We start from the raw sequence: 12077 nt of genomic DNA on the forward strand, positions 1-12077 counted from the left end.
CTAATTCCTCTTGGGTGAACTCCAAATAAAGAAAACTTATTTTATAGTTGACTCTTGTATTTGCCTTTAGTGATTAGTGTGTATTCCTTTAATATTGAAATAAGATTCCTATATAAAGCAGAACACGCAAGAATATATCTCTGTGTATTGGCTTTGCGCGGCCAGGTTTGGTAGCGGTGGGGGCACAGGGGTGGATTCTGTGAGAAGCTGCCAGAAGCTTCCCCCATGTCCGATGGAGCCAACGCCAGCGGCTCCAAGACGGACCCACCACGGCCAAGGCCGAGAACATCAGCGATGGTGGTGGGTGGAGCACCTCTGGGGTAACGTATCTAAGAAGGGGAAAAAAGGGGAAAAAACTGTGGGAGAACAATTGCAGCGGAAGAGAGGAGTGAGAATATGTGAGCGACACAACTCTGCGCACACCCAGGGCAGTGAGGAAGGAGGGCAGGAGGTGCTCCAGGCCCGGAGCAGAGGTTCCCCGGCAGCCCTGGGGCAGCCCGTGGTGAGGCAGCTGTGCCCGCACCCCGGGAGGTGACTGGGGGAGCAGAACCCACCTGCAGCCCGGGGGGACCCCACGCCGGGGCAGGGGGACGTGCCCGGAGGAGGCTGTGACCTGTGGGCAGCCCCCGCCGGGACAAGCTCCTGGCAGAGCTGTGGCCCCGTGGAGAGAGGAGCCCACGCTGGAGCAGGTTTGCCGGTGGGATTGTGACCCCGTGGGGGACCCGCGCTGGGGCAGGGGAGGGGTGTGAGGATCCTCCTGCTGAGGAGGGAGGAGAGACAGAGACAGCGGGTGAGGAACTGACCACAGCCCCCATCCCCCGCCCCCTGTGCCACCTGGGGGAGAAAGGAGAGAAATCAGGAGTGAAGCTGAGCCCGGGAAGAAGGCAGGCATGGGGGGAAGGTGTTTTAAGATTTGGTTTTATTTCCCATTGCCCTAATTTGATTTGATTGATAATAAATTAAACTAATTCCCCCAAGACAAGTCTGTTTTGCCCATGATGGTTACTGGTGAGTGATCTCTCCCTGTTTTTATCTCAACCCAGGAGCCTTTTGTTATATTTTTGTCTCTCCTGTCCAGTTGAGGAGGGGGGTGATAGAGCAGCTTTGGTGGGCACCTGTTTTCCAGCCGAGGTCAACCCACCACACACTGTAATAATGAGAACGGTGATGACCTTTGGATGTAAGATTTTTATTTCCTTTCATTTCTTATTGTCACATTTTCTGCTATTCTTTGCCCAGAATTTCAATCCTTCACCTTTATGTCTGTGTTTATTTAGTGTTGTTTTTTCTGTACTAGTGGTATGTGTTTATATATCAGCTCATCTCTTATGCACTTTAGGGTTTGTCTTCAAGCAAAGCCTGAATTCAGCAAAGGTGGATCCCTCAACGGAAGTGACAGGGGATGTCACAGCTCAGACCGTGGTTTTAAATTCCAGCATCTAAACCAAATTGCCTTTCCCTGTCCCTTTATATTGAGCATTTCTGTTGCTCCTCTTCCATCATATGCAAAAATTTAGTGGAGAAGAAGAGTCAAGAGGAGAGAATGAAATTTAATCACTTGCTCCTCCTTTCTGAGAGCAGCAGCATCGCTCTATTAGCCTGTGCTGCAGTGTAGTTCACCTTTGGTGGTCCTGCCCAAACAAAGCCCCTGCAGCTGGTCATAGCATATTGTATGGAAATTAGTAGGGAGCCAAGCCTGCCCCTCTCCTGTGTGTCTGTGAGGAGACGGAGCCGCAGCCACGCTGTCTGCTGGTGCTGTGACCTGCAGGTTGCACAGGCCATACAGGGAAAAAACCATCTGTGTTGGATTCTTCAATTTCTCTGTGCCCAAGGAGATGTTGTCCCAAAGGAGACGACTCTTCCTGACTCAACAGACACAACTCGAACTGTAAAATTCATCTCAGTTGGTAGCCCAAGGCATTCTTCGGGGAGGCAGGTGGACTAAGAGGGCTGGTTTTCAATAGGTAGAATCTGACTTGAAGAGAACAACACGCCTTCCATGCCAAATAAGAAGATTGTTACTAATTCCTTTCTTGCAGGGTTTAAAATCCAGTGTTCTGGCACCTGTCCCGTACATTATACATTTGTTCCCCAGCACAGCCGCGGGGTTGATTGTACATAAGTCCTCATCTGCAGTTTGACAGCAAGGTGAAAGATGACTGAGCGGGGTGAGAAATGTGGTGTCAGGGGGAGTATTAGGATGGGGAGCACCCTTCTCGGGGGGGCTCAGTCGTGCGAGGAGCGCTGCAGCCAACGTGCCTTTGCTGATCTTGGTTGGCTTGAGTGTGCTTGTCAGGACCGAGCAATACCACAGACGTAGCCCCGCTACATCTTTCTCTTCCCGTTGTGTTTTGCAGCATCGCCTTCGATTAAGCTTCTTGTGGATGACCCGATAGTGGTGAACCCTGGAGAAGCGATCACCTTAGTCTGTGTGACGACAGGAGGGGAGCCAGCCCCCAGCCTGACGTGGGTGAGGTCTGCTGGCATCCTGCCCGAGAAGACGGTCCTGAACGGCGGCACTTTAACGATACCTGCCATCACGTCGGAAGATGCTGGCACGTACAGTTGCATTGCCAATAACAATGTCGGAAATCCCGCAAAAAAGTCCACCAACATCATCGTAAGAGGTAAGTTGAGCTGGCAAACTATTGACTTTGGAAGATTAATTGAATCCTAATCTGACAGGATAGCGGTGTTCATATCGTTCTCTCCTATGTTTCCAAATTTATTTCTGGTCATTTCTAATCACGTGTGAGATGAATGACTATGGGCTTCAAATAGCCAGAGGCCCTTGTGCTGGGCTCAGACCCCTTCTCTAGAACAGGGGTGGCGTGGTGCCTGTTTGTGAAGATGCAACAGCTCTCCCGTCCAAACTGGAGGCAAATGGTTGCCAAAGGACACCCTGTCTTCTGGGCACTGCCTGTGCTGATCCCCTGCACGTGCTGTCTTGGCAGTGGATGCATCCTGAGCTCTGGAGATGTCATTACCTACCTCACCCTTTTCTTCCTCCTCATCAGCTGAACGTGTTATTGAAATTAAGGCTGTTGTGCTTGCTGTGAATCTGCTGCCATCAGACAACTGCTCCCTGGGTAGGAGCTTTAGATTAGTACCTATGCTTTAATTATGCTAAATAGCAGGATAAATGTCTGTCTTAGATAAAAGTAAGAGAAGAGTGCTTGCAGAACAATTACTGCCAGGTGGAGAGAAACTCTCCCTGGTTGTTTATCGCTTTCTGGATAACCCCAGGGACATGGCCAGTTGGTTTGAAGAAGCAGTTCGATTGGCTGATAGGCATCATCAGAGTGGATTAATCTACCTGAACCAAACAGTTCATCTGAAACTAATTTTCTATAATCTAATCTGTGAATGGTGGTGAAACATAAACTCCCACACTATAGGAACTTTAAATAATAGCATGTGATTAATCATACTCAGGAGAAACTGCTGTATAGCGAGCCAGTGGTGTGAATATTTTATGAGAGCCATAACCCCTGTTCACTTCTTATTGCCCAACATATCATACTCTTCAGCGGGACGAGGAATTAGAAGCTCTTTCTGTTCTGGGGGTCAGGGAGAGAGCATCGCACCAGCCTAAGTCTGCGGGAGTTTCTCAGGAGATGTCCACAGATTTATTTGTACTACTGTATTTCCATTTGATTTTTTGATATTTGGCTTAGGGGTTTTGTTGTCAAGAGGCTAAAGCAGCCTTGTTTCAGGAACATAGTGTCGACATTAATTTGCTGTGATTTACAATGGTGATGAGGCTGTGAAAGGAAATGCGAGTGAAACACGCACTCGGAAAAAGCAAAGGGAGAGGAAAGGCTTTGTGTGGAAAGAGATCTCAATATTTTAATTGACCCAGAAGACAGCACCAAAGAGCCCAGAGGAAAAGCCAAAGTCCCTAACTCCCTGCAGATACAAGTTTCATGAGTCATAGCGTAATAATAATATGCCCTCACATTTTTATTTATAGAAGACCATGCCTAGGAGCTGCAAGATGTCGAACAAAATATCATTAAAGCTTTTGAGGTGACTTTTTTTCTTTTTTCCTCTCTGCTGTGTGGCCCTGTTAATTCTGAGAAGGGACCGCAATGAGGAACAACCCATCAAATAAATGAAGCACAGCTCCCTTCTAGCCTCGGTTCATTGCTACCTGCTATGATTTTCCCCTTATTATTTCTGTTAAAGGGGAAGAACTGTCTTTCAGGAAAAAAAATAAAATTCTTTATTCTGGTCTTGATTGATATATCTTTGCTAGAAGTGATACTGCGTTTAGGAGTGAAATATGAGAGAAATTCATATCAAGAGTTTTGATTTTACTTTGTGTATGTATTTCTTAGCTTTTTTTTTCCTGTAGCTCACTGCTTCTTTCTGTTTAATCTCTTTTTTGTTGTTGTTGTGTATCAGAATTTTCACACAGCAGCTGAGGAGAAAAGACTATTTACTTGAAATAGCATCTGAGCCTTGAAGGAGCAGCGTTTGGTAAATGAAGTTCACATCGTTTGTTAGGTGGACTACCCATCCCAGGATTAGACATTAATCCCTTAATTTTACCCTGAAAGAAATGGGAAGTTGTCTCAGAGCATCATCAGAGCTCAGATGAAATTTGCTCCCTTTAAAATTCACTAATTTTCACCATGCATTTATCTGAACGTGCTTTTATTGTATCTCCTTCATTCCATGGATGCTACCTGACTTTCAGCAGGTCTTGATTTTTTTTAATTTTTTTTTTTTTTCTGGGCATTTTCCTATCTTTGAGACTGACTGCTTAAGTCTGTGACTACCCACCACACCTGACTTCGAACCCATTGTGAATGATGCCATATGACTGCCACGCGTTTAATCATAATTTTTAAAAAATCTAAAACCAGAGGGAATCCTTCAAAAAGAAACAAACAAGAGCCATATGACTGGCGTGCACTTAATAATAATTTTTAAAATCGAAAACCAGAGAGAATGCTTCAAAAAGAAACAAATACCAGAAAATGAATGAGTAGCAGAAATAATTTATCCTTTTTAAAAGTCGGAAATTATGTGGATCGATATGGAATAAAGGCAATAGATGAGGCTGTGTTTAAAGAACGGATTCGGGCATTGAGGTGCTGACGTGACACCGAGGTGTGTTCAGGTCAGCTCTGTGCTCCTCCCTCCATCTTTTCTGGGACCCTTAAGAAGTGAGGATCAGTGCAGTGAAAAGGCAAGAGGACCAGCTAGGATGATTTTGGGGTCACCTACGAGATGGTGCAAAATGTGCTGGTGTGGAAGTGCTGTGCAATGTGAGTTCTCTGCTTCTCCAGGGTGTAAATAACTAGTAATACGTGTTCTCCACTTCTGCGGGTTGTAAATAACTAGTTTCTGCAGTTGCCATATGCTGCTGGAGGAGCGGTGGGATAGTGGGTGCCAGTAATGGTCTCAGTGCATTGCTTTCCATTTGTTAGCTCCAGGATTTATCTGGAAGCCTCCTAATACACATAAGCCTTTAATATGTTCTCTGTTTTTCCGCCGTTACTTGATTTCCTTCCCTTCCAGTGAGCATTGGCATGGAAGGAGGCGTTTGTTCTTAAAATAAAAAGCAGACTAAAGTTGCCATTGCGGGGAGGAAGCCATTTAGTCATAACCATCTTGGATAATTTTTTTTTTTTTTTTTTTTTTTTTTGTCTTTTGGCTTGTATAACTTAAAAGCGATTGTAAATCCTCCCTGCAAAAACAAGCTGGGTGCTTGCTTGTTGGTTTGGATGAACAGAACTTGCACGCAGCTTCTGAGGAAAGAGCCTCCCTCATATGCTGCCTCCTCAAGTGCTTAAATTAACACTTTTGGACAAAACAGCATCCTTTAAAGATATCCCTTTCTTAAACAAGTTGTAAGCTGCAAACTCTGCTCCCTTTGTTTGCTGAGCTGTTGTGTTAGTGCCTTTCCCTTTTGGCCCTCAGATAATGTTAATGAAAATTTTGCTGAGACGATAAAGAGAAATTGTTCTGAGGGCCAAGAGGTACAGACATAACGCATTATCTTTCATTTCCTCCATTTGCTTTGAGCGGGAGCTCACCAGAAGCAAATCAGTGACCGTGTGCTGTTTACCTGTCAAAATTTTAGTGAGAAAGTCGGTGAAATACAGCATTTTAAAGAATGCCGTTATCAGCTGAACTGTACCCAAAGTTATTGCAAAATATTTCATTACATCAAAGACATTGTCGTCCATCAAGGTGTCTTGGGTCAAACCGGAGAAAGGAGAAATGCTCTCTCATTTCAGCAAAGCTGGCTGCTCACCAATTCTCATCATGAAAGTTTCTTTCTAAGTATTTTCTTTAGATTAATGAGTTCTTTCAATGATTGCAAGGCTGCTAGCATTTGAGTATTGGTGGGTGTTCTCATCAGTGGCATCTTCACATCCTGCTCTCAGACATGATTAGAATAGCTTCCCATCGCATATTTCTAGACAAAACCATTAGAAAGCAGAGGAAGCTCTAAGGGAATCTTGACTCCTCTCATTTCAGTAAAACTTCATGGTTTTATCCTTTTTTTTTTCTTCTTTTTTTTTTTTTTTTTTAAAAAAAACCCAACAAAACGTTCTCAAGTAGCAAATCCAGCACACCCCCTCTGGATAAACAAAGCTCCCAACAACCTCATGCCTGGTGTGTGTATTTTTTGCTGTGCTTGCTTGGAGGACATTCTGTTTTTCTGACTTTTCCGTGGCAGAGAGAAAAACTGTTGCTCTGACGCAGTGGAAATCTTTTGTCATAAAGGCTGGGATGGGAGAAATCTGTAGCACTTCTTTCACAGTTCTTTCCCGCCCAAAATATTTCTCTTAATTTGCTTTCATCATGAATTTCTCACTGCATACCTCTGTTGGTCTCAACTAGAGGGAAATGATAATCAGTCTTCCTTATGGATGTTTTGTTAGTTAAAATAAGAAAGAAACGCACGCACATAGCTTTGTGTTAAACGCAAAACCTCGCTTACTCACAGCCCTTGGGCCAACACACAGCGATACGGGTACATCTTAATGTTCCGTGTATACAGAGAGGACTTCACATTATTGCCAGGAGGTTGGTAATTACAGACCTCACCTCTGATGTGGTCCCAGGCTCAGTTCCCCGCCTTGATCTGGCATGGGGAGTTGAACATCTGGCTTATCCTGTGTCTCAGGAAACTCTTCTAGCCTGAGGATCTTTTAGACTTTTTGTTGGAGGTTATTTTACTCCTGTAAAATTCTCTCTTCAATGCGTATTTGGAGAGGGAAGCGAAAGGCATTAGAGGAATGGTAATATTGGCCTTGTAATCCTTAAGGTTCGACATAAAAGCGTGATCATCACAATACCATACAGATTTTGGGTGACAATTGAAAATGTCAAAAGAGGCAGGAATCAAGATAATCATATGTCTACGGCTTCTGGAAAATTATACATTTTCAACATGACTCAAACTGGGTACTCAGAATTATGAGAGCATGGAAGAACAAATACTCCAAAGACGCTGCAAAGGGGAAAAATTAAAATAAAATCTCTCTGTAGCTACCAATATGTCAATGAAGAATTAAAGGCTTTTTGATGATGGAGGATGTAAGGTGGCTCCTTCGTTCCGTAAGAGAGCCAAAATGCTGGGTAGCATCTTTGAAGGACACCTGTGCATCAGATTGGGAAACAGGCAGAACCAGAGGAATATGTTGTACAGGTCTTAAAGTGCCGAGCACTGAAATGATTTGGAAGGGTGTCAGCATGCACCAGCTCGGATTTGTTGTCTCATCAGCAACTTCTCCCAATACCTTCTTTAAATAGATCCCTTTGTCTCTTCCACTGTAACTACAACGGGGTTTTTTTAGTGCCCATTGACTCCGACTGTGACTTTTCCCTTCTGTGAACCAGAAACATGGTGTTTGGAGTTAATTTTTCAAAGGGGTGGGATTCCCTGTCAGTTTAAATATAAAATAATGACCTGTGCTCAACATTAGCACAAAAGCTTTTGCTGAACAAAAAAGCACTCTGGGGAAATGAATTTGAAGGCCAAGATTGCTGGAAGTACCTATTCCATTATGTCTTTAAAAACTGTATGTGAACTGTGTAGTAGTGACTGCTAAAAAGAAGGTGAAAAAAAAAAATAATAAAAAGACATAGGTTGTGAAATAATTGAAATTTTTGAAATAGATTTAAAAAAAAAAAATCCTGTAATCTGGTAGTAGTGATGTTCATCCTCCCACACCTGCTTACCCTTCTGCTTTCCTGCAGTGGCTCTGTTCGTCCCAGAGCTTTTTCTCAAGACTTTCCCATGTTTTAGAGCAGCTGCATGAAGTAAAGGATAAAAATTGGTCTGTCTGGTTGCACGTCATCACCTCTGCTGTCACCCCTTGAATATCCTCCAATGCTGTTAATTGAAATGTGAGCAGGGCCCCCACGGGCTGATGCCGAGTGCCCGAACAGAGGCAAGGCTCACAAGTTTTTTTCCTAAAGGTGGAAATTGGTTTTTGGTGACACTCATGACAGTTGTCACCTGGTGGGTCACCCCGGTGGTTGTGCAGCTGCTGGACACTGGCCAGTGGCTGAGCGATGCATCCGTCTGATCGTTAGCTGGCATCATCTGTGACAGCAGGAGCCCTGGTTGGGGATGCTGGCTCCAGCATGCCAAGTCTAAAATGTTGGTTTTTCTGTGCAACTAGCAGAAGGACCGTTTTTTTTCTCTCCTTCTTTTCCCTCCCTCTTTATTCTGGGAAGGTCTCACACCAGACCGATTATACTAGTGCTTGTTTCATGGCTGGAGAAAGCCGAAAGCCTTGGCAAACATCCATACGCATAATACGGGCATTACTACGTCATGCAGAAGTGACGAACACTGTTGGCTTCCTAATGAGGGACTGTGCAGGTGCGTGGAGCTGCGTGGTGCTGTGTGGCCGTGGGCGCTGCAGGCCGCAGGAGGCTGGCAGAGGTGAGCTCCCTGGGATGCTTCAGCAGGGGGGAAATTCCGCAGCCCGCCCCCCCCCAGCTTTCAGCATCCAGGGGTGCTTGTGCTTTCCTTGGGGCAGACTAGAAAGCAAGAGTGATTTTGTGAAAGTGCCAAGGTTTTGAAATTTCTATTTCAGAATAGGACTGGAGGGGCCCCCCTGGGTCATCGAATCGAGCTGTCCTTATCCCAGGCATTCATTTCATCTCCTCTCATCTCTCATAGAACCTTTTTGTTTGTAAAATGGCCAGCTCCACCTGCAATTTCAATAGCTTTCCTCCAGCACCTTTCCAGCTCTTCTCAGGAATCTCTTGCTCTATCTCACAGCTCTGACATTGGGATCCTCTCCTGTTGCCATCACAACGTGCCTGTGGTGAGGCTGCCATCCCCTGAAAGCAGCTTTGCTGTGTGGTGGCGTCAGCCAGGCTCTGCGAGCGCCGTGCTGTGACAGAGGGCTGGGCTTTGCCTTTGCTGAACCACCGTAGCAGTTGGGCACCTTCACCTTGCCGGAGGCTCTCCCTGTCCTTCCTATTGCCTTATGCCAATGTTTTTGTTTTTTTTTTTTGTTTTGTTTTGTTTTGTTTTTTTTTTTTACCACAATCTGAATCAATTTACTTAACTTTTTTTGAACAGCACTCACCACCTCACTTAGTTTCTGCTGTGTCTTGTTGGACAAGACAAGCTACCTTCCTCCTGTGTGGGGTTTAGATGGACCTTTGAAAAATGTTTGCAAATGGGTTTTGGGAGACCGCTCCCTGTGGGAGACATCCTCACTCCTGTGCCGGGTGAGGATGAGGAACAACACTGTGAATTGGGGGCTGGGCACCAGCCTGGGGTCTCACCCCACACCAGCCCTCCCGGCTTACCCACAGGAGCCAGCACTGCTGCTCGCCCTGGGGCTCTTCCAGCTTTGTGAGCATGAGTACAATTTAGTCAGGGAAAAAAAAAAAAAAAAAAGAGTAAAAGGAAAAAGCCATCCAATTCTGATTCTTCCATCGAGAGATGCGCCCTGTGAATGGGATTTCAATGAGACAAGATTTTAGCCTAGAAAACCTGATCTTGCATCCCGTCCAGCATGTTGCTACAGTCATAAGTTAGCAGTGTGCTATCCTAAAAGTTTACAGCTCTGAGAATGAATGTGTAAAAAAGTTGAGCTTCAGAGTTTAATAAGTCCATTTATTTTTATTATCTGCAATAGTCGTCTCAGACATGTGCACTCTCTCCCAGGCTGGAGTGTATCACCGACAAGTTCATAAAACGGTTCCATATAAAAATGTAGATGGTTTATTGATTTTTCTGCCCTTTCGTTAGGACTTCCCAGGATTTTTGTGTACAGAAATTTTATTTATAAATAAGTTTGCTGCTCTGCAAAGCATCATGTGGTTCCTGTTGGACACCACATATCTGTAAAGTTTTATCAGAAGGGTTTTCAAGATGTAATATTCATTTGATCTCTCTCCGTCTGACCTTTGCATTGGGGCTGCTTCAGGTAGATGTGGTCTTTATTCACCAGGGACAAGGAAAAAAAGGTTATCCCTACTTGTTGGTTGGCTAGCAATCGTTAACTACTAATACACGATAAATTATTTTTGGCAGGTTTGTGGTGTCATAGTTTAATATTGTATTAGATCTTGGCTGATTAATACGTGATGAGATCTGTGTTGTCTTAACAACGTTGTCATTTTGATATATATATAAAAAAAAGCGAGTTTTTCAAAGTTTTATCTCATTTTGAAGGGAGAGGAAGAGAAGAAAGGTGTGCAAAGTTTTGTTCTGATGTTTTCAAGGTACTTTGATGACCTTGAAATGCGTTTTGAGGTCCTTACTGGTATTGCATTAGGCAACCGTGAATGAGATTGGTAGGTCTCTGCCCAGTCTGACAAATCATTTTGGAAAGTTTTATAGGATTCCGATTAATTTTTGAAGCATTGAACTGTGAGATAAAAACAAAGTATTGAAGGGAAATGCATCCCACATTGGAACAAATCCAGGCTCTAATAAAATCCTGCAGTCAACTAAAGCTCTTGAGCCACACAAGAAGCAGGAGATGGGGACAAGCCAGTGTGGAAGCCTTGGAAACTGGGGGTTTGCTCTGGGTTTTGGAAGAAAGGCAAGTACTGTGTGCTGAGTTTTATTTGCAGTGTGTGGGCAAAGAGAAGAGTGAAGGTTTGTAATATATTACTTTTGGGCATCCAGGAAAACTCAGCAAGGCTATTTTCTTTTTTTGACAGCTTTGGCACAAGAATTAAACTTTATAAAGGCATTGGCCCTGGAAAACACCCAGCTGCGATGTTCAGAGGATTTATAATTTGTTTGGCGAGTTCACAGCCCTCTGGAGATTGTGTCAGCTTCTCTGAATTGTTTAATTTATATCCCAATTGTTGTCTGGCTTGTGATGAGACTTGTGAAGTTGCCGTTGGCCTGAGCGATGGGCAGTCTGTGGCATGGGGCAGCCCTGAGCCTGGCTGGGATTGCGTGTGGTACGTTGTCTTGGCAAGCTGCAACGGCGTGGGATTTTGTAGCACAGGGAATGGTTGTGGTTTGGTTTTTTTTTTTTTTTTTCCCCTTTTCTGCCTGGGGTTTCAAAAAGTACTGAATGCCAGCTGCCAATTTGTCACCGCCGTTTATTGATCAACTTTTTTTTTTTTTTTTTTTTTTTGCTGTTTCACCCTCATGTACCCACTTTGATGTGTTTGAATCTTTATTTTGCATCTGCTTAAAATCAGAGATGAAAGCAGCCTTCCATCTGGCAGATGGGACTGGTCCCTGGTAGGACACTGCATTTTCTGTCTACAAATCAGCTTTGTACTGGGGTGACACCACTGGGGTCACTCCTGGTTTTCACAAGCGGGGAACCAGAGGCAGAAGGTTGTGCAGTTTCCATCCCTGGAGGTTTCAAGCCCTGAACAACCTGGTGTGAGCTCACACCTGGCCAGGCTTTGAGCAGGAGATTGGTCTAGAAACCTCCTGAGCTCCCCTCCCACCTGAATATTTCTATGAACCTCTATGTCTTTGCTCTTCTGATTATGCTTATTCCTCTTGAATATTTACTTCTAAAAGCAGTTAAAAGAGAAGCCATGCTGTGTTTCACATACTGTGATCTCGGCTTCATCTATTTAATGGATCATATACCGAGTAACTTGTA

General features: G+C 44.4%; 1 protein-coding gene across 1 annotated transcript in view; it reads left to right on the top strand.

The window, feature by feature from the left end:
• MDGA2 (MAM domain containing glycosylphosphatidylinositol anchor 2) overlaps positions 1 to 12077 on the top strand; it is a 392576-nt gene that overhangs the window by 224467 nt on the left and 156032 nt on the right. The window contains exon 6 of the mRNA XM_074909039.1: positions 2358 to 2627. Within this exon, the coding sequence (XP_074765140.1) occupies positions 2358 to 2627 (270 nt within the window). The remainder of the gene's footprint in view (positions 1 to 2357; positions 2628 to 12077) is intronic.

Source organism: Athene noctua, chromosome 6 (assembly GCF_965140245.1).
Source record: "Athene noctua chromosome 6, bAthNoc1.hap1.1, whole genome shotgun sequence".
NCBI classification, from domain to species: Eukaryota; Metazoa; Chordata; class Aves; order Strigiformes; family Strigidae; genus Athene; species Athene noctua.